General features: G+C 32.2%; 4 protein-coding genes across 4 annotated transcripts; all 4 read left to right on the top strand.

The window, feature by feature from the left end:
* Nucleotides 1–587: 587 nt before the first annotated feature.
* Nucleotides 588–5,126, top strand: HELRODRAFT_171522 (hypothetical protein; the record flags this gene model as incomplete). Its single annotated transcript, XM_009018250.1, has 3 exons — nt 588–825; nt 3,697–3,827; nt 5,022–5,126. 3 exons carry the CDS (start codon nt 588–590, stop codon nt 5,124–5,126), a joined length of 474 nt encoding a protein of 157 aa, XP_009016498.1.
* Nucleotides 5,127–10,545: 5,419 nt separating this feature from the next.
* Nucleotides 10,546–17,692, top strand: HELRODRAFT_111186 (hypothetical protein; the record flags this gene model as incomplete). Its single annotated transcript, XM_009018251.1, has 4 exons — nt 10,546–10,706; nt 12,992–13,143; nt 15,809–16,191; nt 16,278–17,692. The coding sequence occupies 4 exons, from the start codon at nt 10,546–10,548 to the stop codon at nt 16,308–16,310; spliced, it is 729 nt and encodes a 242-aa protein (XP_009016499.1). The 3' UTR covers nt 16,311–17,692.
* A 1,966-nt stretch (nt 17,693–19,658) lies between these two features.
* Nucleotides 19,659–22,028, top strand: HELRODRAFT_171525 (hypothetical protein; the record flags this gene model as incomplete). The annotated part of the gene is made up of 3 exons (XM_009018252.1): nt 19,659–20,413; nt 20,485–21,140; nt 21,976–22,028. The coding sequence occupies 3 exons, from the start codon at nt 19,659–19,661 to the stop codon at nt 22,026–22,028; spliced, it is 1,464 nt and encodes a 487-aa protein (XP_009016500.1).
* Nucleotides 22,029–24,325: 2,297 nt separating this feature from the next.
* Nucleotides 24,326–25,803, top strand: HELRODRAFT_171526 (hypothetical protein; the record flags this gene model as incomplete). Its single annotated transcript, XM_009018253.1, has 4 exons — nt 24,326–24,429; nt 24,562–24,784; nt 24,866–25,347; nt 25,647–25,803. 4 exons carry the CDS (start codon nt 24,326–24,328, stop codon nt 25,801–25,803), a joined length of 966 nt encoding a protein of 321 aa, XP_009016501.1.
* Nucleotides 25,804–26,173: the final 370 nt, after the last annotated feature.

The raw sequence follows: 26,173 nt of genomic DNA on the forward strand, positions 1-26,173 counted from the left end.
TGCCGTTTGGCTACCTATGATGAAACCGAAATACCCCTCGACGCCATCCACATCTGTCACTCGCCTCAGTATCACGCAACCCCGCTTTCACCCTGTCCTTCTCCACCTGCTCTCTCCATCCCAATCGCGGACGACCCCTTCCTACCACTCCTTCAACCTCGAACTCCAACGCTCGCCTAATCCCGACCCTTTCATCCCTTCTCAACACATGTCCATACCACCGCAATCTCGATCTCCTTATCAATGTCACAATGTCCTCATTCAGTCCCATCATTGACATCAGCTCTGTACTACTCCTCCTATCCTTCACTTTAACCCCACACATCATCCTCACCATAGCTCTTTCAGCCCTCTCTCCTCAACACCCAAGTTTCACCACCATATACCATCGCTGCTCTCACACATGCTTTATATACCCTCCCTTTCATCTTCACTGACCATTTTGTGTTTGGTATGTGTGTTAAGATGTTTGTATTTGTTTGCATGTGTTAAATCAATTTGTTGTATGCTTAAACGTTTGGATCATGATGTGGTGATTTTTTCCAATTAGATAACACTGCAGCTCCAACACACAGACAACATATGAGATGGAAAGATTGAAAGAACTGAAGAGAGAGGTAGCTGCACAAGAACAGAAGTTGAAATCGCTACAACAGCAACAACTTAATTTGAAACAACGACAAATTGGGCAGCAGCAACAGCCGCAACAGCCACAGCCACAACAACTACAAGAGCAGCTGGAACAACAACAACAGAATTGTTCAGGTATTGACAACAACAACAACCACAGCAACTTAAATGTTAAAGAAGGTTCGATTGTCTCAGGTTTGTTAAACCTCTATAGTTATATATAATATAATTATATATAATATAATTATATATAATATTATATAATTATAACAATTATTCATTATTTTCCTGTTTATTTTATGCATTACCTGCAATGCTGTCTGACACCTCAATTTTATTTAGGATTGATTTATTTAGGGAGTGTTACTCTGCTTATGTGCTGATGATTGCTGTAGATAGAAAGCATTTTAAATCATACAAATCTTTTGTTTTAATTATTTTATATTTTTGTCTTGTTTTTGAGGAATTATTTTTATGTTTTTTTTTTAATTTAAAAATTTTGTTTATTACAATTGAATAATTTGTGTGGTTGAATTTGGTTACAAATTTTTTCCTTTTAAAACTTCTTTATGATTTTTATTTATTGATAATAATTATTTCACTACTACTTGCGTACAGATATTAGTTAATAAAAGTGATCTCTGATGCTTCATTTTATTTATTCCATCAGAGTTTGAGCAGCATAGCATAGATCAACGATAAGTCCCAATGACTCAACAGTCAACGTGTATGACTCAATAGTTAATTTTCACTTGGGTTTACTTTCTCCAAATATTTCAAATGTGATTTATCTTGAATGTAAATTTTATCTTTCTAATTATTGAATATCACCCAGCCTTACCGATAAATAATAGTCAGTATCTTATCCCACGTATTTCATTTTGCACACAACAACACACACACACACACTCACACTCAGTCATTAATTTTAATTTACTCTTTTTTTTCTATAAGTTTTTCAAAATTGTGTGTGTATTTATTTTTGCATTGAATCTTCATTAACATTTCTTTTAATAATTTTTTATTTTCATTTTCTCAACTACATTGTTTGTTATGACCGACTGTTTACAGCAGAAGGTGCCTGCAGTAGATTTTCTTCGTTAGTAGTTACAGTAAAGTTTTTGCTTCACAAATACTGCTTCCAAGCTCATATAGCCACACACACAGGCATACATTACGTGTTTGTTGAATATTCTTTTTGTGCGAACGACACAAACGCTCCTGTCTATATGTCTATGTTTTTAAATCTTCAGCTTGCATTTGAAGCAAGCCAACAAGCAACCAATTGGTGTGACGTTAGGGAAATGTTGAATTCGAAGCTAATTTTTTTGACGTATTCAGGATGAAGCAAACTACTAATAAAATTGGAGTCGTTTATTGATATTTCAATCTTTTTTGTTTTTTTCCGCATTTCACGTGAATTGACGGGAATTGTAGAAAATGCATCAATTGTAATTGAATCACCGATAAAAATTTTTCGCTTTTCACATATCAGAAGTGAACATGGCATTGAAACATTGATATAAAAAAAGAAAAAAATTAAACATCACTTCGAGTTGTTTTGTGGCTATTGATTAGATAAACTGCTTGATTGCTCTCTCCTGTTTTTATTATTTTTTTTCTCATTTTCTAAAATCCGGTTGTTGCCACCCAGCCTACATTAATATCTGCTCTTTATTTACGTGCAGTCTACCAGCTCCTTATGATAACGCGCTATCTTGCTACTTTTTAAGTACGAATATGAATTAATTCTCTCCATATTTTTTTTCATGAATTTTTTTTACGTTGTGTTTTGATTTTCACCTGATCAAAATATCTATCACCAACGACATTAATAATAATAAAATAATAATAATAATAATAATAATAAGAAGAAGAAGAAGAACAAGGATAAACGTAGCTATGATACTTTTTTTCAGTTTTTATTATTGTAGCCCTGACAATACGCAGATACTGCTGAGTGTATGTAGAATTTCCTAGTGGCACATTGATTTTCTTGATGATTTTTATATATAATTGCTATTTTTATTTACCTCAATGGTTCCATGGATGTGTTCATCTTGGATAACGTTGTTGTAGCTTCATTTAGGTAAATCATTTCGTTGATAATGCTTCTAGGGTAAGTTTATTGATTTATTGGCATAAAAAAAGTTGTTTTTTCGTCTTGCTTATGTAAAGCGTTTTTACTATTTTTAGTTTAACTTTATATTTCTATACATTAATTATTATTTATTGAATATTTTTGTCACTATTAATATTATTTTTATTTTTTTTATTTTTAAGAATAATTCTTTCATCATATGCTAACAAGCACAACAGATAAGATACTTGTGATGAACATGCAAGTGGTTTCAAGCTAATTAATAGCCTAATTTAATTTTAATTATGCGTCACTTTTTTCTGAACTGTTTTAATTATGTAATTCAATAAGTATTTATTATTTGCATCTGTTTCTAAAATCAATTGATCTTGTGTCTTTAGTGTTATTATTTTTTGCTATTAGTATAAATAATCTTCTAAATCAATAATCCTTATTTTTTTTAATCACCGTAATCTTTTTTCATCGAACTCTTCATCTTCGTCTTCCTTATCATCATCATCATCATCATCATCATCATCATCATCATCATAAACCATCATCATCAACGACATCGTCATCATCGTCATTCTTATCCACTATAAAAATGTGTATCTTTATTATCATCTTTGTCATCATTTAAATTAATCTCACCATAATTATTATAACTATGGCTATTCTCACTCACTCAGGATCTTCATTATTATTTCTGTAACCATCAACCTCATCATCGGCCATTCTCTGTCATCATCCTCTCCATCATCATTTTTATAATTATCATTATATCCATCATCATCGTTTTTGCAATCACCTTAATCAATATCATTTTAGTAATAAGCTTCGTGTTCATCATTTCCATTATAATTTTAATTTCCATTATCATCTTATCTTTTTTCATCTCATCTTCATAATGATCCTTATAACATCGCCATCTTTTTCATCTTCATCATCTCTTTCACCATCATCTTCATCATTTTAATCATCGCCAGTGAGTGCTGAACAAGATGCCATAAATGCGTTGATATTCATGAAAGAGAAAGAACTAGCCCTGGCTCTCATGAAGGTTGCTGAACTGACCAGCCAACTCGAATGCCTCAAGGGAAGTGAAGCCATGAGTATGGTCAGTTCAATTTTTATATTTTCTCTTTTAGATGTTTATTTTTCAATATTTTTAAACGGTTATTTAGTCACGTAATACCTTTCTGTTATTGTATTCAACATTTTTTTTTTCAAAATTTTTGTCATATAATCTTTAAAAATGTCTGCTTCCACGTAAATCATTCATCTTATTTTTCTTCTCTTGATATACTACGTATTTCCTTTCAGATACTTTTTCCTTTGTTGCCATTAAAAATGCGTCATTAATTTTTCCCATCTCTTGTATTCTTTTATTCTTTCTTTTTACTGCTAACTTGTTTCCTTTTGACTCATTTTTATTCCATTTATTTGATACCCTTTTCTTTCTACAGAATTCATCTGTTTAATTTGTTTAACTATCGTATTATTTGATGTGACTTTGCTCAATAATAATTTTTATTTTAGTTTATTTTTGTAGGTTAGATAGACATTATTAGATGGAGTCAAACTCATATTTCTTCAATTCGTTCTTTGATTTTTTAATTTCTTTCAACAGTTTCAAAATTAGCATGATGTTTGTTTCTGCAGTGTTCATGCGGTTTTGCAGATCATGCATTTAAACTGATGCGCAGCATCAAATAATTTCCATTACCATCTAATGGATTGCATTTTGTCCATCCACATCAACCTACCGTATTATTTATATTTTTTTCATGACGACTGGCTAATCTCTGCAATTAATTTTTTATTTGAAAGAAATGAATATGAATAGTATCTAAGAATCCACATACAATGCAGCTCTGTATCTTTTGTTTTCATACATTCAACATCTTCATAAAGCAGAACAACGAACACATTCATTCATATTTCTTATAGATTTATATTCACCTTTTATTGAGATTACATGGGTTGAACAAAAATTTATTTAACCTTTTTGCATTCTACTGCATAAAATATACTTCTCAACATTTTCTGTAGATAAATTTATATCTGCTTTGCTGTGCGTGCTTCAAGCCAGTGAATTGTCTGTCTGTTGAGTTTATTATGTTAGAGGACTTACTTTATCAAAGGAATAGATACATCAACATCAGTTTGGCGTTGAGTCCAAGTGCCATTAAATGTTTCTCTTTAGTTTAAAATTAATTAGATAACTCCTTTCGTTTTTTGTTTTTCGTTTATTTTACTATAATCTATTTAGTCAGAACAATAACGTTTTTGTAATAAAAAAATTAATCAGGTGCTGTATATGTTGCATAAGTTGGTATTTTTTTTAGTCATTGCTTTTCTTGGAATATTTAAAGGCTTGGTCTACCCTATTACTAAACCGTCTGACTTTAAGTAGAAAAATAAAGATATATTGTTTTATGCAGAGAGAATCGTTTTGTGACAAAACTCGACAAGTGTTCAATTAACCTTTTCTTTTAAATATACAGGTTTTTTAATTTAAAAAGATGTGTTTGTCGCTGCTACAATACGCGACTTTCAAAAATTGTTATTACTACTGAGATTTTTTTACAAACTTTATTTGAGAAGCTTGCAAAAGTTTTGAAATTTCAAAATACATTTGGTGAACATCTGAAACGAAAATTGATAATAAAATGAACTTAAGTAGCCAATCTTACAGAAAAAGATTTATATTTTTATTTTTAATTTTTAATTATTAGACTGAATTACAAACAGGTAGAATAAATAATAAGAAAATAAAAAAGTATACAATAAATGGAATCTAATTTCCTGCTTGCTTAACACAAGCATACTACCATCTGGATATATACATGCCCTTATCTAAATGTCAAAAAATTGAATAAATTTTAAGCAGAATGTGTGAAAAAGTTGTAGTACTTTCCGCTAATTAAATATCAGCAGGTATCAAACATATAAAAACAACTAATCCTGTTTTCAATTATTATCCCCAGCATCTGTTAGTTCTTGTTCATAAAACCACCATGTGGAGGAATGTATGAAGGTGAATGATTGTATAAATGTGAATGAATATATGAAGATGAATGGATACATGAATATAAATGTATATCTGGATTTGAATGCAACTCAAAGTTTTTCAATCTTTGCGAGAATGCTCTCATTTGAAATTTTTTTGTTGCAAGTTCGAAGTTGTTGCAGTGTTTTGTTGTTTCCTCAATTACAAACGAGCAAGTTTATAATTGCTATTTAGTGTTTTGTTTTCACTTTATTATATTTTACTGATTACATTTTTTAATGGATTTATTCACGTGATTTTTAAATATTCAAAAGAAGTTATTTTTATAGTTTAATTATCTACAATATTTTTTCAGTTTTATTTAATTTTAGTAATCTATTTCAAAGTTAATAAAATGCAGCAACAACTGTTAAGTTTATATTAAAATTTTTGAATTCATGGAACACAAGCACATTATCATGTTTCATTAGTTTGTCCACTCTGGCTCTGAGCACTAAAGTTCATTTAATAATGACGGAAATGCAATGATGTGCTTATTGTGAGGTGCATGCATATGTGCGCGCGTATGTACGTCTGTGTGCGAGATTGTGCCGCTCAAATATTTAATATTTGGGCGCTAAGGAAATATACTTTGAAAGAAATATATAAAAAATTTGAAAAAAAATTTTGTGGAAATTTTCAAAATAAATTTGAGACCGATGGTAACATTCAAAAAAGGTAAAGAAAATCATTGATACTTCATTAAAAAATTTATTATATTTTCAAAGTGAAAATTAAAGTTAAAAGTTATTTGAAATGTATGATGGCAGGAATAACTAGTGTGCGTTAAAGCATTAAGATAACACTCTATATAGCAACATAAAACTACCAATGCTTTTTGTTAATATTAACAATTTTTTTCGAAATAAAATTAATTTTTTTCCGAATTAGCTAATTAAATTCAATTTCTAGCCCACGCCTGACTAGTTAAATTTGCCGTAAATAAATAATGCTAATAGTTTCATTATCGATGCAGAGCATTATATTTAGTGTTATTAACTCAAATAATTATTTCACCGACCTCCTTCTGCATGCACAACTCAGGCCGAATGTTCCACCAGAGTACTTCACCGTCATCAGGACTCTAACGATTTCGTGAATGCCATTCAATCGTCATCTTCGCCATCATCGTTGTCATCATCTCCTTTATCATCAACTATCGTTGTGGCACGAAAAATTCCAATAATGGTTAGAAAAGTGCCAGCTGAGGAACCAAAAGTGAATTACATTATGCCATCTGCTTCTTCATCGTCATCACTTCTGTCTTATTCGTCATCTTCACCACCTCAGCCATCTTCTAGAAACATGAGTCATAGTTATACTCAGTCTGCATCATCTTTGATATCTCCATCGTCATCATTTTCTCCCTCAACTGTTCCTTCATCATCACCGTTGTTGTTTAGTCACTACACTGATAATGCCGTTAAAACCTCAACTCAAGTCAAGCAATCTACATCATTTGATAATTCGGTCATGAAATATTTATTCGATAGAAAAAATGTTCGAAATCAGTTTTTTGCATCTCAGTGCTCAACTTCACCGTCATCAACTTGTTCATCTTCTTTAGTTATAAGCATTCCTCAAGCAGAATGCTCAGACAATGTTGATGGTGTCTCAGCAGCTACAAGCAGAGGAGCACTAAAAACTGTTTCAAATTCAAAACAACAACCTCAAGCCACCTCAATTATTACATCACAATCGAACACAACTTTGAACGGTTTCAAAACAAATTCAGCAGGAAAACAGACAGCTGGAACGACAGACATGTTGGTTTCAGAATCAGCCAACAACATGGACTCAAATAACTCTACAGAATCGTACAGAAGGTCCACATCGAGCATGATGATGAGTCGATTTGCACCTCGTCCATACTCTAGTCGATCAAAAAGCGTTGATTCCACGTCATTCAGGAGGCCCTCAAGTAGGCCAACTACTCCATCTCGTGGCGACTTGTGGTCTGATGAAGTTCTGACTGACGTCAACTGCCATAAAACCAAATCATCTGCCATGAATGATTGCCTACTTCCAGGTTCAGAAAATAGTGAATGCATTCCATCCTATTCACATGCTTCTGATAAAAGCAGTGTTTACATAAATGATATGGTGCAAAAGGATTGTTCGTCATCAAATGGCTCGATAATAGCAGTCACTAATCCAAACTATCTTCAACCTGACGGAGGACACAATTTAACAAATATAGACACATTTCATTGTGCCAGCCCCTGTAATTCATTACAATATAATAATAATTTAACTAGATTTCAACGCTTCCTTCCAAAATCTGCGAGTTTTCAATACAGCTTACCTACTCTAAAATGTAATTCAAGTTTAGTTAAGACAAATCTACCTAGGCAACCGACTACCACAACTAGCATTGCTGAATCTAATTCATCCAGTATAGTTTCACAAACCTCATTAAATACCATCACAACAGCAGCCACAACAACAATTTCAACAACATTACCAACAACGGCCTCAATGACATCAGAAACAACATCTATAACCAAAATAACACCTCAAAAACCCAAAAAACCTCCAAAACCACCCCATTTATCCAAGGAATATCGATCTTTGTCTCTTGGTTCATCTGCTAAATATCTCAACAACAACAATAGGGCTTCAACGAATTCTACTAACTTAGCTAACGAAAATAATATAAATGGTATTATTTGTAGGAAAATTCAATCAGACAAGCAACAGGATAGTGTACTAAACTTACAACATCAGCAGCAAACACAGCATCAGCAACACTTACAGCAACAAAAGCGGCAGCAAAATTTAACAACAGATGTTGAAATTATAAGAGTAGGTGGCGTAAGAGAGCTGACCAGAATGTTCTCAAATGATTCTAAAGTTTCAATACCTGATACAAAAATTGGAAACACGGTTGTTTCTTCATCCATCATTGATAATTTCAACAATCATCCCCAACTCTTGAATAGTATTACCACATTAACAAATGGGTTACCATCGCTTGACTCCAGTTTTATATCAGTTTGTTCGTCCACTTCATTAGATCGAGCATCGCCCTCTACAACACCATCCTCATCTTCAACAACCGTCATGGCAGTTACAGACTCAACAGTTTGTATATCTTCCATTCAACTTCCCTCATCTTCAGCATCCACTCACCATTTTTTGGCAGTAACTTCAGACAAGATAAATTTAGAATCACCAACAAGATCAACATCGTCAGTTACACCGTCATCAACATCATCATCTTTCAATGATAGAACGGCTTTATCACCGTTGTCACCTTTTACGTGTAAATCTTCTAATAATTTTCCTCAATCACCTTCAGGGCAGGCAATATCATCACCATCTGCATCGTCATCTTCATCTTCTGGTTCTATTCAACCTTCCATCACAGCTTCATCAACATCATCTGTTTCATTATCATCATCCACAACAACCTCTCAAGCATCTTCAAACTCATTAGATATTTCAGCGAATGCAGTCAACTCTGCCTTATCCATACTGATGTCTGGCAGCCAACATTCATCAGGACATTACATATCATCATCATCATCACTTCTGACGTCATCGTCATCTTTATCATCATCATATCATCACCACACATCGGCATCCAGACCAACTCGATTGTTTGGGTACTCTTCTAATTGTACAAGACCAAAGTTTCCTCTGACTTCGACGTCATTCATTAATGACCAGGATAACATGAACTCGTCCATATCATCTGACACAGATGACGATGCAGTTAAAAAAACAACATCTTCTACTGCAAAGAAATATTCATCGTTACCGTCATCACTCACCAACATTTCAGTTTCAGCTCCAACTATATACTCATTATTTTCTCCTCCCCCAAAGACAAAACTTTCGATTTTCGTGACCTCACCAAATGTATGTACGAGCACATCGGCCATCGACCACATAACTGATAAAAAACCACAACCACCAACAACATCTACGAGCACCAAGTTGAAACATTTGCTCCCTCTCTCCTACATAACCCTTTCATCTGATTTATTCTACAACAACACCAACACTGAAGCAGATAAGGTGGATGGTGGTACATCCTCCACTAAAAAGAAAACAAAGAGGAGAGTTACGTTTGACCCGAACTTCACTTTCATGAATGTTGTAGCTGAAGGAGAGCTTGAGCTTGTTAGGAACATCATACCGATGGTTTGTTTGTTTGTATTCGTCGTTCTTTCACTTTTACGTTTTTAATCTTCTTTTCCTTTCCTTTTTTCATTTATTCAAATAAATTTAGTCTCGTCCATAAGACGCAGGCTGCTCAACCTGTGGTTTTGTCTTTGCATATGTATGAACATTTTTCTTGGATATATTTTCATATTCAGTCATATTCTAAAAAAGAGTATTTGTTTATATTGAAGAAAGCGTAATGAAGAGGTTGTGCAAATATTATTTCGCCTGATTGACAATTACTCTATTGTTGTTATTTATAGAGGCATGTTATCTACTTCTACATGCACTCTTTCTTTTTTGTTTGTTTTCCTTTTTTTGAAATTTTACAACTTTAAATATGTTTATATATTTCTATCAAAAATTTAATAAATTTAAATAATATTCTCTAAGCATATTGAGTTTACATGCCATTAATAAAGGTTTTAAATAGTTATAAAATTGAAAGGCATGAAACAGAAATTAAAATCATTGCCAGTTAGATGCCAACTGAGCTGTATGTTTTAGTTTATTATTAGAAGAAATATGTCTCGGCAATGGTATGAGAATGCAGATTTTTATTAAAAACTAAAAACTTTCAATTGTCCCACACGCATAAATGTTTGTGCTGCTGATGTATGCACCAATTGAAATTAACCAGGTCACTGACCCAGATAGAGGTAACGATAATGGCATGACGGCCCTACATGTGGCAGTTTGCGGTCTGCACGTTGATGTTGTCAAGTTCCTCCTTCAGTATGGATGCAACGTCAACGCTGTTAATAATGATAACTGGTTGGTTTTGTATGTTGTAACTATCTACTCCTGATATTCCGGATATATATAACTGATGATAACTGATGTTCCGGATTTATATATATATATCGATTTTTCTAACGGACTTTATATATATATATCGATTTTTCTAACGGACTTTATATATATATATATATGTATATATATATATATATATATTTATATATATATTAGGGATGCACCGAAGTTCGGCCCCGGCTCCGGCCCCGGCCAAAATCCGGCTTTTTTTTCCAAATCCGGATTTAGGGACGGATTTAAGCGTCTAACTTTTAAAAATGTTAGAAATAGAGAAAAAAATTTTATTGAATTCAATTAATTTTATGTCAATAAGTTAATGGCTAAAGCTAAGCTAAAGGCATACATGACACATAATAACAACATCACTAATTGTGAGGTGATCTGGACAATTTTCTTTATGCTATAACATGGGTTATGCATAAATTATAAGCTGATCTTTGTGTAAAAGAACTTGTGCACGTGTATATACTATATATTGATAATTGCTCATGACGGATCATATAGCTACATAATATACATATATATATAAATAAAGATATATATCTATATATATATATATATATATATATATTTAGAGAGAGAGAGAGAGAGAGAGATACATAAGCACATAATTTAAGAACATGGTATGTTAAAGGTTAGGCTAGGTATACATGACACATAATTACAACATCACTAATTGTGCGGTGAGCTGGACAATTTTCTTTGTGCTTTAACTTAGGTTATGCAAATATGCTTAAATTATAAGCTGATCTTTGTGTACAGAATTTGGCGTATCATATATTTGAATTAAAATAACTATTTGCTTGGTGTTATTTTTTGATGTTCAACATGTAGATAACCGTAAATGCGAGTATTTTTTCTAACGTATGTAAAATGGTAACTAAAATCCGGCCCCGGCTCCGGCCCCGGCCGGTTTTTGAATTTCAAGAAAAGAGTTATCAAGAAAAGAAGAACTTTTTAAAAATATGGAAGCGTCAATAATCCAGACTAAATCACGGAGTATTTCTGCAGATATATATATATATATATATATATATATATATATATATATATATATATATATATATATGTATATATATTTCAAAAATTCAGCACTACTTTGAAATGTTGCGTTAACAACAGTCTGTTACCAATATATATATATATATATATATATATATATATATATATATATATATATATATAGATATATATATATATATATATATATATATATGTTAAAGGTTAGGCTAGGTATATATATATATATATATATATATATATATATATATGTGTGTGTGTGTGTGTTGGTAATAGACCATAATTTTTACAATATTCTATAAATTCTACCGAATGTTTGGCGTTAATATGTTTGTAGTTAGTTTTTCGATTTTTCTCACTAAAGGTTTTTGGTGAACGTTTAGTTTATTAAAATTCAAAATAAACTTATTTTTCGAATTCATGCTGCAAATAAGGCCATATTTCGATTCCGAATGAATCATCATCAGTGCTCCTTGCTGTATATATATAGGGAAATATTGACTTTGTCAAGATGAACTTTGACGTTGTAAAAATTAACTTTGGGGTTGTAAAATTGAACTTTGATGCGAATTAGGTGTCAGGTTTCTTAATTGGCTGGTCATCTTCTTTGGTCTCCTTTTCTTCATCGATAGCATCATATTCTTCTTTGTCAACCAGGTAAAGGACAGTTGAATAGAAATATATAAATAAAAAACATTCCGTATCTGCTCATTAAACTTCAGTTTTCAGATAACGTAGCAGGTAATGGCAATCATATTGTTGCATTGCAAAATTTAATGATGTTCGCCGTTTCAATTGATGCTTGCTATTCAATGAACCCATTGTTAAGTGTATTATTTCGCTAAATGTTCATCAGTGCATGATTTGTGACTTGACAATTACCTGAGTTGATTATTTCAATTGAGGTTATTATTTTTATTTCTTTTTGTCTCTCTCTCTCACTCTCTTTCTCCATTTTCTCTTTTCCCTTTTTGTTTTACTCTCTCATTTTCTCTCTTCGTTTTTTTTCTCATCTTTACCCTCTTTTTTTTCACTGTCTCTTCTTGACTCTTTGCTATGATATCACTAATTAGTTATTTTTGATAATTTTTTCGCTGGTTCGGGCTGAGTGTTGGGACGAAATGGTGGTTAATAATAATAATAATAAAATTAATAATAATAATAATATTATTATTATTATTTTTCTTCTTATTATTATTATTATTATTGAGAATGCCTGTTAACAGGACCCCACTACATTACGCGGCTCTCAATTCGAGGAAGGATTTGGTGGAGATGTTGGTTGAGCACGGATCATGCGTGTACGCTCTGACGTCGGACCACCAGACACCTCACGACAAATGCCAGCCAAATGAAGAATGCGCCAAAGTGCTAAAAGGTTAGTTGGCTTTCAAATGAATGTATCAACGTTCATCTAAAAAAATGAGTAATTGTTTAATATAGGTTGGTGGGTGGTCTCGTGCACTTCGTTATTTTCGCGCCACCTCTTATTATTGCATATTTGAAAGTTTGCCGTTGAATGTGTTAGTTCATCATGGTTCTTCAGTTGTTAACAGAAGTGTACAAGGTACATCTGTACAATGTACATTATCATTATTATTATTTAATTATCGTCTACAAACAAGTTGTGCAAGGCTGCAAACAATTTGACAACGTTCTTTTTTCATTCGTTTGCTTGTTCATGTGGAGATGAGAGATGATAGTGATAATGGTTGTGATGATGATGATGGTGGTGGTGATGATGGTGGGTGAGTATGATGAAGATGGTGGTGACGATAATTAGTTTTTGAATATAATGTAAATAGTTTGAAAATGATAGGAACGAAGTTACTTTGTGTGCTTGCCCTGTATGAAGCATTACGGATGATGTCCGTTCTTCTATGTAATCGGATATTTGCGTTTCTGTTTATTTTACATTTATGACTTTGTAACTATGGACATACACGATTGTTCTTTTGTGCAGTCCAGCCAGTCTATAGATGCATGCTTGTACTGTGTATGCATGGGTGGATCATTCATACATGTGCACGTGTTCACACTTCTCCTCATACTTCCATATGTACAAACGCTGAGGTACACGTGTTTTCATACATATCGTCTTGCTCATATTCAAGTGTATTTGCTCGATGCAAACTGCGAGCTTGGAAACTAACCACATTAAATAGTTTATCATAGGCACTGATGTGGAAATGTGACCGTGTGGGACAACGACAGTATAGTGTGACCGGAAAGAATTCAGAGATTGCTAGTTTTGTTTTTTTACTGAAATATGTTGGACAGTTTCTGCATTGAGTAGGTTTATGTTCTTCACCTCCCTCCATGAAGCATGTATTCATGGAAATTTGCAATTGCACACAAGTTGAAGAATGAGGTTTTGTTCTGGATTGTTCTTGGTGGAGATGAATCCGCTCTGTTGCCTTCATTTTAGATCAACTAATTTATGTGTTTGTTTAGGGTTGTTATCTATTTCTAAAACTTTCAATAGCTGTTTAAAGCGTTATAATTTTCAACAAGGTGATAATCGAAGATAACCCAATAAACACGCTCTACAAACATACAATACAATTTTTAGATGGTGTTTTGTTTTTAGCATTCATTTCGGTAAGAATAAATTAACATTCATTCCAGTAAGAATAAATGTTGAATGTTAAATGTTGAATGTTAAATGTTGAATCGCCATAAGATTCAACAACAACACGAACAACAAGAACATGACTAATAGCACACAGCTCTAGTAATTTGATCAAACGGTTTTAATGTGCAAGGTAATTGAAAGAGTTAAATTCTTACCATCGCCAAATGATGATCCATAACAGATATCAAACAAGTTCGCATTCAATAAAATATTTATATGCACAAAGTGTTTGTATAAGTGCATGAATAAATTATATCCATAAATAGGTTCACATATGCAGAGGGCGCTATATATTTATGCACTTAAGGCATTGTTTGCGAATGTGTGCGTGTGTGCATGTGAATATTCGTCTGCAGTATTTGCGCATTTACGATTGGATATACAATGTACGTTCTGATATGTGATCACATACGAATTAGTTTTCGTTTATATTGGTTTACATATGCATGTTATAATAAGCAGAGTGAAAGAAAGTTCTTCAAGCACACAGTTTCATTTGTGAAGTTCAACATCTCTGTTTTTGTAGGCTTCTGCTCTGTGCACTGAGGGAATGAGGAATCCTTCATTCATTCCAGTCGCAGACACTCAGTCATCATCTGCACACACACACACACGCACACACAAACACACACACACACACGCACACACAACAGTACATCAAGGATGCACATTCTCGTCTCTACAAATTTAATTTCTCATGAAAATTTGTTGTAACCATTAAACGAAGGAAGTGTTAAAAATGATAAACAGGGTATTTTTTCTTTCTTATTTATTTATTCATTGTATAATTTCTTACGTGGTGGACTTGGAATTAGATGAATGCAGACAGACCAGGAGAAGTGCCGATCTTCAATTTGTTGCCCGCTTCCAGATGATGTCACTTGTGAAGGTGCACTCCCGCGTTACGTAGCAGTGACGTTTATATATTAATAGAATGCAGGCAGGACGGTATAGAATTTTAATATGTCGGTGTTTAACATTTTTTTACTTTCTTAATCCCTATAAAAATCTCTTAGAGAATTCCGGTAAACAACCTGCCCGATGATAATTACGTTTGACCTTATTATTAATATTTTAAAATGTCATATTTATTCACCCACGTTCTGCGGGCTACGTCATTGCAGTGCACGAGCTAATTAATTAGTATTCATGAGATGTTTCAATTGATCACCGGCCTATATATTGTGAATATTTATAAGTTAATTTAAGTATAGAATAGTACAACTTTCATAGATTTAGACATAGATAAATTGTAAAGAATTTTATTTTTTTAAATTTTTTAATATTTTATTTCACATTTGGCAGTTTTGTGAGACGAGTAACTGGAAAGATTTCGTAAAATGTAATGTTTGTTAATCGCGAGTAGGTTGTAATTTAATTTCTGCAACTATTGAAAATGTTTTCTCAGATTACGAACATCAGTTGGGCCATGTGAACAACGGTCTGGTCTACTGCATGGTTGGCTATCAAGCTGAACAAGACGAAGAACTGACCGTGCACGCTGGTGAGATGCTGAGAATTTTGAGAAGGGGAGATGAGATGGAGAAGGAAGGGTGGTGGTGGGCCAGAAGGGTGACTGAACACGGATGGGGTGATGAGGGTGGGGTCTCGGAGGAACACAGCCACAAATCTACCACCACCGCGACGTCCATCATTGATATTGATGATGTTGCAGATGTGGACCACGTTGAAGATTTTGACGACTGCAGTGGTTCCGTTGCGACTGAACAAGCTGGCTCAGCAACCATGGGGAGACACGTAGAAGGAAGTGTAGCGCGGAGTATTATTGCTGTTAGTTACTTTCTTGCTTTGCTGCTTTGAGACAATATTATATTACTGCTAAATTATTTAATTTGTATTTTATTCTTAAATTTTAGGTGTATAAAATGGCGCCTAAAAAATGGATCTAGTGAGAAATTTTATCTCTTTTCGAGTATTGTCCTGAAGAGATGAAAGTTAACAAAGATTGGATTGAAGTTCTGAAATGAAGATACCAATCAAGATTAATTAATAATGACCATGAAACAAATTCGCGATGGTGCTGGTTGTCATAATTTTGTAATCTACTGAAATTTCATTTTGAAGATTGTTGGCCATTATTGTTAGCTTGGGATAAGCTACAATGTTGGGCATGGAGATGATGAACGTTAGGTATGTAGATGTAGTCTGTCGTGTGTGACAGCGTTTACCTTTCTTTTTTGTTATGATAACAATTAATTTATTGCTTGTGCAATTGATATTGGACGTTTTTTGTTTCTTGCAGTAATGCTTTTCATTTGGTAAAATAAATTTATTTATACGTACAGTTTTTTGCTTAAGAAAAGAATTTTTAAACCAAAAACGTAGTATTTGAGTTAAGACCATATACACCTATCCATTTTAACGTTTAGATTTTATTGTGGTTTCTGTTTGAAATGCTTTTACTTAATTTTTTTCATTTTTTGAGTATCATGTTGAACGAGTTGATAATATTCAGATATCATTTTGTTTTATTTTTCCATAATTTTTAAAATTTCAATTTTAGACGTAGTATTTTTCACATTAATTTATCCGTGGCAGTTATTGTAGCCAGTCAAGATTTTTATTGTTTTTCTATGGTCCTTTACCTTTTTTTAATACTTTTACGTAAAAGGCATTTGAAAAATTGTTTAGCCAGTCTAATTTATAGCGTATTATAAATTTTCTGTCGTTGTTTGATCATATTTTATTTCATCTGCATTGGAGAGCATTCCAAATATCTTAATTTCATTTTTATTTTTTAAAGAATTTTCAGAAAATTATGTTTCGCAAAATGAAAGTTGTAAATATTTGTGAATGTTATGGAACTATCTGTCTGTACAGGGTTTATGAAAATTTCATAAATCCCAAATTAATTGAAAAAGTCGTTCAATTCCTTTTTTTGGTTTCTTCAGTAGTATTCTTGTATATGTACAAATATTTATTGTTTATGGCTTATAATTTTTATATTTCAGTTTTTTCAGTTGAATTTTATTAACGACGTCACATACAATCGAAACTGTCCTTGTACGTACATACGGTGTGAGTTGTTGTGACTGACAATTTCTAAAGGCAAAATGCACTGGACACTCTTTTACGAGACATTTCTGACGAACAGGTGCTTCATATTCTAATGTTCGTGTCTTTCTACATTTTGGACGATGACGAATGTTAGGAAATTTAATAATATACTAAAGAATCATCAAATTATTTTATTTATACCTTGTTCATTACGGTTACAGTCTTAAATTTTTCATGTCCTTTTTTTAAATAAACTACTTGTTGTGATTGTTTCAAAATTCGTTGCTGTTTTCTATTGAAAGAAAAATGAATGTGGTCGATGCCGACGGTTTGAGGAAAATCTTTACTTGGTTTACACTGAAACTCAATATTTCTGTTGAACCATAAAGTTCATAGTTGAATTTGAATGTGGGCCAGTGTTTCAAAATGTTGAAAGGCTTGACAGGTAACTTGTACATAAACTTTATTAATAGTCACTAGAGAATGCTACAAGTGATTAAATAAAGTGACTTTTATTCAACAAATATGCTGAGCCAAGAACATCAAAATTAAAAGAACATGCATTGTAATAAAGAAGAATTCTATATAATAAGGAAATGAATCAAAAGCTTTATTCAAAAAGCGAAAAAAAATTTAAATAGCAAAAGTTTTCAAATCTTCGACGCTCTAACGTACAAAATCGCTCAAAAATATTTTTTGTTTTTTAAAATTGGAATATTAAATAAAAACTATGGATGGATCGAATCGAAATTTTAAAATAACTTATCTCAATATTTGTGTAAAATAATATGTTCAACTAAACACAAAATTGAACGTTAAAAAACATGAGGTGCGAAGTGTGAACAAGGGATCAAAATTGCAAACGTTAATACCTGGATGTTTGGCAAGTAGTGAAAATTAGGTAAATGCGGATATTAACACAATATGTTTTCTTTAATAAAACTCCGCTACAACTACAATAGCTTTGAAGAATTAAATATTTGAAGAAAATATTCACTAGAAATCAAAATCCATGTTCTACCGGATTGCCACAACTTTCAGTGCTAATTTAATTTAAAAACTGCATTAACATAAATCAATTTAAGAGACAATTAATAAAATATTTGCATCGTTTTTTGGAGAAAAATATTTCATCAACGAACGGAACGGAATATTATTAAATGCAAACAAATTGAAAACATGCATTTATCGCATAACAATTTTGCGTCTGTATGTGGAGAAAGCACTTAACACATGTAACTAGTAAAACGTATTATTACTATTGTAGATAGGTAATAACAAATTTTCTAAACATAAGTATTGGAAACGGTGATACGCTAATATTTAATTTTTCAAGTCATTAACAATTAAAACCTAATATAGCCGTAGTTTTTTTAAAGATTTTTTCACGGAACTAACACAAATGCTGGGCCGGATGCGATCAGCGCAGGCATAATAATTTAAATGTAATGATGATGAGCAAAGCGATAAAAATAGATAGATATATTGTAAAAACTCTCCGCGTAAGAAGCAATTTGTATGTTTCTTTCTTCAAACAATGATCTATTTATAACTATCTCAACTCATAATAGGACGAATTTGGAAAGAAAGTGACGTTATGATGAATACTGCATAAGTGCAATTCATGTAAATATACATACATATATATATATATATATATATATATATATATATATATATATATATATATATATACACACACACACATATATATATTGTACATTGTTAATTTGTGATTAACAATGAACTTATAAACTGATCTTGTTTTTAGTCTTGTTTTAACTGTTGATCTCATAGAATAGATAATAAGTTATTTTACTTGAATATTTTTTTAGGAATGCTATCAGTTAACAGATTATTTAAGCAAAAAGTAATTTCATACTAGCATATCTGATAAAATGTTTCAAAAAACTTCTACGAAATTAGTTTTTTAATATTTGGAATCCAAAATATAAACGTTGCCTCAGACGATCTTACACAGATGCATACTTATAGAGTGTTCTATGTTTGAAATTATCATTTTTTCAACGAGTAACAACTGTTATGGATGATGTATATTATTAATAACGTTCGTCGATAAATTTGCGATGTTTAAAATTTCGTTTCGTGTGCTTATATACATTGATATTTTCGCTTATTTTTAACTAAAGAAACTGTGCTAAATACTGATTGTTAAAGTTATTTAATTATATTGAAAGAACAAAGCTTCCGTTGTTAAAATAATTTTCTTTACTCGTAATATGGATACACTGAGGAACATCAATGCCTTAGCCCAAATAATGCTAAGACTAGAAGAATTGAAAGTTGAAAACAAAAATCTGCGAAATAAATGTAATCAAATGAAAGAGCTTGTAGAACTGTGGCAGTTTCATTGTTTAAACTTGCCAGAGAACTATTGTTTAGAGTGCGGCCAATCGAAATCTAAAAAAATTATGAACAGATTGAATTCCAAATCTCCAATTGATCATGATGAAATGGCGAGAAGTGCAGAAGTTATCTTCACCGAAAGCAGCTCATCCGCTTCGCCCGTTTCTGCAACAACTCCAACAACACGCTTAAACGATTTATCTCGAAAATTAAAACGTTTTCTTTCCAACAAAACCGATTCGTACTGCAAAAAAAAAGCTGAAAAACCGTTTCGCAGATTTAAATCAGAAAATTCAAATGACGAGTTTATGAAAAAAGCTGTTGTATCTCCTTCTTTTTTGCTATTTAGTCCCTTCTTTAAACATGCAAACATTAAAAAATTTCAGAACCATAAAAAGAGCAAAGAAAAAACTGAAAAACATCCACCGTTAAGAAAATTTAGCTCTTTTAGCGTTGACTTGCCTCAATTAAAATTCCCTACATTCAGTCGAAGAGCCAGTTGTGATGTTGTGACCGAAAGTGATGCCAAGCCAGACATTGTCGGCAGTTTAACTCTTTCGGCGCCATCATCGCATTGCAAATTGAAGTTCAATCTGAAAAGTGACAGGGAGAACAACCCGCCGAATAAGTAATTTTTTTAATTTTAGTTTTTTTACAAATCATAAATAATTGTTATTATCATACTTAATATTTTAACAGTTTGTTAAGAGTAGATAAAACAGAAATAAACAACAAATCGTCATCATTCCTACATTCTTCTCTGTCGAAATCTTTGATAAGGCCAAATGTTTTGCTGCAATTTCTGCCTGAATCGAACATCTGTTCGCGATATTCATCGTCAAATCTTTCAACTCTGCCCGAAGAAAACATCTTGACTTTTAGAAACGACGTCGATGATATGGAATCAAATGGCGAAACAATTTCTATAAGGGATCTAAACAGCGAAGAAGACGACAATCAATGTGACAGGGAGGAAGATAAACTATCTTTCAATGGACGGTCAGACGTCAATAGAGTTTTGCCCATCACAACACTGACCGACGCATACAGCATTAGAGATATTGAAAAATTCAACATGGCACTTCTGAAAAATATTTCAAGAGGTAATGAACGCTGCCTTTTAACAAAAACAACAGAAAGTTTGCAAGATCCTGTAGTAGAGAGTTTAAAGAGCGATGTAAATAATAAATCCATCAAAGAAACAACAAATAAGGCTGTCAATGAATCGAAGATAAAAAATTCAACAGACAAAAAGATGAAAACAAACAACACTTCAAGCTTATCACTCTCATTAAATGCTAGTGATAAAGTTAACCTTGATAGCGAACACTGGATAAAGATGAATAGTCTATTGGGTTTGTACGTTTTTGTTTTTAAAATGTTTTTTAAATAAATAAAAGCAAGTAATTGTAATAAGTTAGCTTTATTTTTTTCACATTGTGTATTCAAATTCGATCCGAAACCCGACAAGGATGTGAAATTTGCGTTGAAAATGAATATTTCTTTGTTGCATCGTGCTTCTTCATAGAGAGCACTCTTCTGAAGCTGATGAAGCAAAAGAACTATATTTTTTCTTTTTCACTGTTACGTGAGCGATATTGTTCGGAAAATTTTTATTTTGTGTGCTTGCAATTAACTGCACATAATGTTTCAACTAAACAACATGCCTCTTTGTTACGTACCCGGCAAAGTCATCCTGCAGTAAACATTTCTGTTCTGCATTTATAACCGATAAACATTTCAATAACAATAATTTTATCAATTATAAAAAATATTGTTACTAATATAATTGTTATTTGTTGTCACCTTTGTAATTTTTTTTATATAATTAATTTCGTGAATGTTTGATAGCTATGAAAAACGATGATTGACTGAACAAGCTAGAAAAAAAGATCATCCACAATTTTATAACTCTAATTTCAACAAAGCTAATATAGTTAAACAAAATGAATCAAAAAATTGTTTGTCGTGTTACAATTTTATAACTGCTGGCGTTAATGCCTTTATTAATAGTTTGTTTTGAGTAGCTGTTTCAGCAATTTAGGTTTTACTTATGCTGTTAAAATTTTAGTTTGGCTCTTTTGTTTTATCCACTAATATGTTCAATTTGTGTGGTAAAGATCAAAACTTTTAATGTTATAAATAGAAATGGTTTTTAAACAATGAAAGACAAAATATATTTGAAACAAGGCAAACTTTTCTTAAACAGAAACATGCCACACGCGTGTGACACTGTTTTTTAATTTTTTTTAATTTTATTAATTACAACTTTGTGATCATTCACTTCTACAATAAATTTTCCCAGGTGCAACTCAATTATTTTTACTTTAACATGACCCATCCTTTGCATGTGCCTAACAACTTCGTATTAGCAAATATTTCCTTGTGATCAATCAAGAAGTGTTGTAAAGCTTGTTCAACCAGTTAGAACAGGGGTGGGCAAAGGCGGCCCGCAGAGCTATTTTATGCGGCCCGAGAGGCGTTGTTCGCTAAAAAAGGTCGTCAGCCAAACTTTATAGCCCAAAAAAGAAGCCACAAATATTAAAAAAATTCTCACCCGGGTCGAAAAAAATTGCTATTTAAGTACATATGCGGCCCTTCAACGGTAAAATTGTTCTCAATGCCCCCACAGCAAAAAATTTGCCCACCCCTGAGTTAGAAAATTGGTCTGATGCCAGCTAAACTCCATCACGCCAATTTTTTATCTATTACTTGCCATGTTTTTAGCCTACAACAATTTTTAGAAACAATTTCTGGTGAGGCTTGAAAAAAATATCATAGATATTGCAGGACATAAATGGTTTCTGAATTTTTGCTACCACGAATGTTACCTCCATTTTTTTTATCAAAATGTACTAATTTATGTTAGAAGAGTATTATTTGTTAATTTTGCACATAAATTATATTCATAGGATGTTAGGAAACGTTTAACGTTCATATCAGAGTATTGAGGAAGAGCTCGCTTAGACCTTTTGTTAACAGCACTGAAAACTTTGAACACATTAACTTAACTCCGTGGAGTACGTTTTCCTTAATATGCAATATATCTTTCTCTCCCTCTCTCCCTCTGTTGCTCTTTCTTTCTTTCTTTCTCCCTCTCTCTCTCTTTCTCTCTCTCTCTCTATCTCTTTCTCTCTCTCTTGCAAAACTGTGGTGTAGTGTAATTATTCCTTAGATCAAACTGATGATGTTTATTTCTGTTGACAAAGACACTTTGTATGAACAAAACAGAAAAAAAAACTTAAAAAAAACTTAATTTCAGATGTTAGCAGCGAATTTTCTAAGAAAATGTTAAAATGGGAAAATATGAAAAAACAAAAGAAACCGAATAGCAAAGGTAGTTTTTCTCAATTTTCAACATTTATGATTACTATTTTATTATATTCTTCTTTTGATACCTTTTCAAAATCATCTTCATAAAAGCACTTTTATTGTTATCACAATTTACTTGTTTTCAAACATCTAAAGTCATAAAAGAATCGTTAAGTTATAGACTCGCAAAAATGTTCTCTATGTTTTATTTATTATTCTTTCCTCTCCTCTTTAAACACAGCAGACATAATTGTTTTTTTTCCAATCGGTGTTTGCAAGCACACTTTTCATGCACACGCATGCATTTTTGTTTACATTTAATATTGGTTCTATGCATTTTTAGTTGTGCGTGGCACATCTGATTATCTGACACATTGAAGAGTTTCTATCACGTGTTGATAAGTGATGACTGCTGGGAAGATTTTTGTTGTTTTTGTGTTGTTGCTGCTGTTATCTTGCCTGAGCATATGTGTCCTAAATCGCGTTACACATCTGATGATTCATCCGTGTTAAATCAACGTTTTATAATTCGTTTGCTCTCCCTTCGCTTCGATGATTTATCTGCTGAAAAAGATTGTTTCTTTAATATTAGCAGATCATCTGAATAATTTACAAACACGTGTGGGCTAAAAATAGATCACATTTCGTGCTGTTATTGTTGATTGATGATATTTCTTGCATCATTTGCTTATATTCGTTCATACATATTTTAAAATGTGTATAAGACCAATATTATACTTTGTATCATTTTACTTGCATGCATGGATCAAAATGTTTCATGATTTTTTTAAATTTTTCTTGCATGAACTTGCATTAGATGTTTTTTTTTATTTATATATTTCATTCAGGTTGCGCATTATTTTTTCAGTAAAAACCGCAAAGCCTACAACAATTTTTATATAACGGTTGTGCGTGCAAACAAAAGTAAAAAAAAAACAAAACAATAAATTATTTGCCCATCTACTTCTATTTTGAGCAGTTTATTATTATTTCGTTTGCAAGTGCTTTGTGAATAAAAAAAACATGTTTTATTGCTTTATATTCTGGTCGGATATTGGGGTTTGTAACCATCGCAACGATTAAATTGTATAACGGTAGTCAAATAATGAGATAAAAAATTTATCCTGTTTCACATGGCATTAATATTTTGTTGTATGTATAAATTATTATTGGATTATATTAGCTCATTCAAACTCTACTTGATTTAAAAGTAAACTTGAGTAGCCAGATGAAGAGCAGTCTAACATCAAACCAGTTTAGTTCGCCATCATTTCTTCAACAAGCAAGGTTGTCTCCATGTTTGTCGAAACTGAGGCATAAACAGGAGCCAAGGTTCATGTGACGTCACAACTTTGCTTTCCTTTTCTCGTTTTCAAAAGATTACAAAAAATGTTTTTATTAAAATTATTTGTGAACCTAATTGATAAAAAGCGATTGCATTTTTAAACTTTGTATCCCCTCTAGAATATCTACAACATCTCTACCTACGCCGTTCAACACATCAGCCAACAAATGCGAACTCTACAAGACAGACGGTGCTGATGTTGAGAGCACCGACGCGGAACCTTCGACGACGAAGATGAAGATAAGAAAAGATTTCAATAAACAACTGGCTTGTGAATTGTTTATTGCTTTATCAGGCGCCAACAAAATCAGCAACAGTGATACTAACAACGTCAAAAACATTGTTAGTGTTGACGGAAATTTTAATCGTAAAGATAACAATATAAATAAAAATATTAATACTAAACAACAAAACAAATTTCAGGATTTCATGCAAAAAAACCAGCTGACCTACAATGAAATGAATTCACTCGCCTGTCCAGCTAGCCCAGCTAAATATCTTAATTACGAAGTTTCCGAAACGGACGATGTTAAAATGAATGACATCAATGACGAATTCACATTTGCAGCAGTAGTGGCAAAAGGTTGTGAGGAAAGTGATTTTAAGACGAAAACAGTCTTTAAAAATTACACACCAGACAGAAATGTTGAAAAAATCCTTCGGCACGACAGCTACGTCAGTCGTGCGAATCCAGTCGAGATCGTTGTACACTTGACAAATGACAACCACATCGATGATTCCATTTGCAGTTTGAAAGTTTCTCAAAATTCCTGCCACGGATGTTTGCAGACAGATGCAGTGAACAACGTTGGAGGCACTGAGAGATTGAGTGTTAGCGACGCAAGTTCAGTGTCCTCATTTAATGCATCGAAGAAGAGTGAAGACTCCTTTAACGATATTATCAGGTTTACAAACTTCTAACAATTTTAAATTATACATAAATACATGTATTTTTATTTATTTATTTTATATGCAGAATAAATTTTGATTGTTAATCAAAAAGTCAATCTTAGTTGATTCCAAAAAATTTTTTTAAAACACCAAAGAAAACGTAATTTAATGAAAAGAGTAATCTTTAATTTACGAGGAAAACATTTCGAAGGTTAAGATGAACGAACATAAGTAGTTGAACAATCGTTAATTCATTTTTTAACCTTGTAAACCCCGCTTTTGAAACATTAAATTTTCAATCACAAATTATCAGCGAATTGATGTCAGACAATAAATACCTGGACGAAAAGTTGTATGAAAAAGAAAATGAAGTGGACAGACTGAAAAAAGAAATTGTTGACTTGAAAGAAAAAATAAAAATCAACAATTATGAAATGTCCTTTTTGAGAAGTAAAGTTTTCGGTTTATAATTAACACAAATTTAAATTATTTTTTTCAAATATTTAAATAAAAATATTGCCTTGTTAACCGATTCAAACGCTGTTTAGACCATAAAAACTTCATACGCAAGATGCGATGTCTACATTTTAAGTAATTAAATAAAAATTCATAAAATGATCCAATTTGCAATCTATCATCATGTTCATACAACTTTACACACAAAAAATTCTTAGTCGGTGAAACATAATATTCAAAATTCGTTACGTAACACATTAAATGCCATAGTTACATGCAAACTTAATTGCGATCTAATGAGTACATACTTATTTTTTAACATTTTAAAAAGATTTGGCAGATAGCGCGTGTTGTTTATCCCAGACGTTTGCACCCGGCAACCAT

Source organism: Helobdella robusta (assembly GCF_000326865.2).
Source record: "Helobdella robusta unplaced genomic scaffold HELROscaffold_21, whole genome shotgun sequence".
Lineage (NCBI taxonomy): Eukaryota > Metazoa > Annelida > Clitellata > Rhynchobdellida > Glossiphoniidae > Helobdella > Helobdella robusta.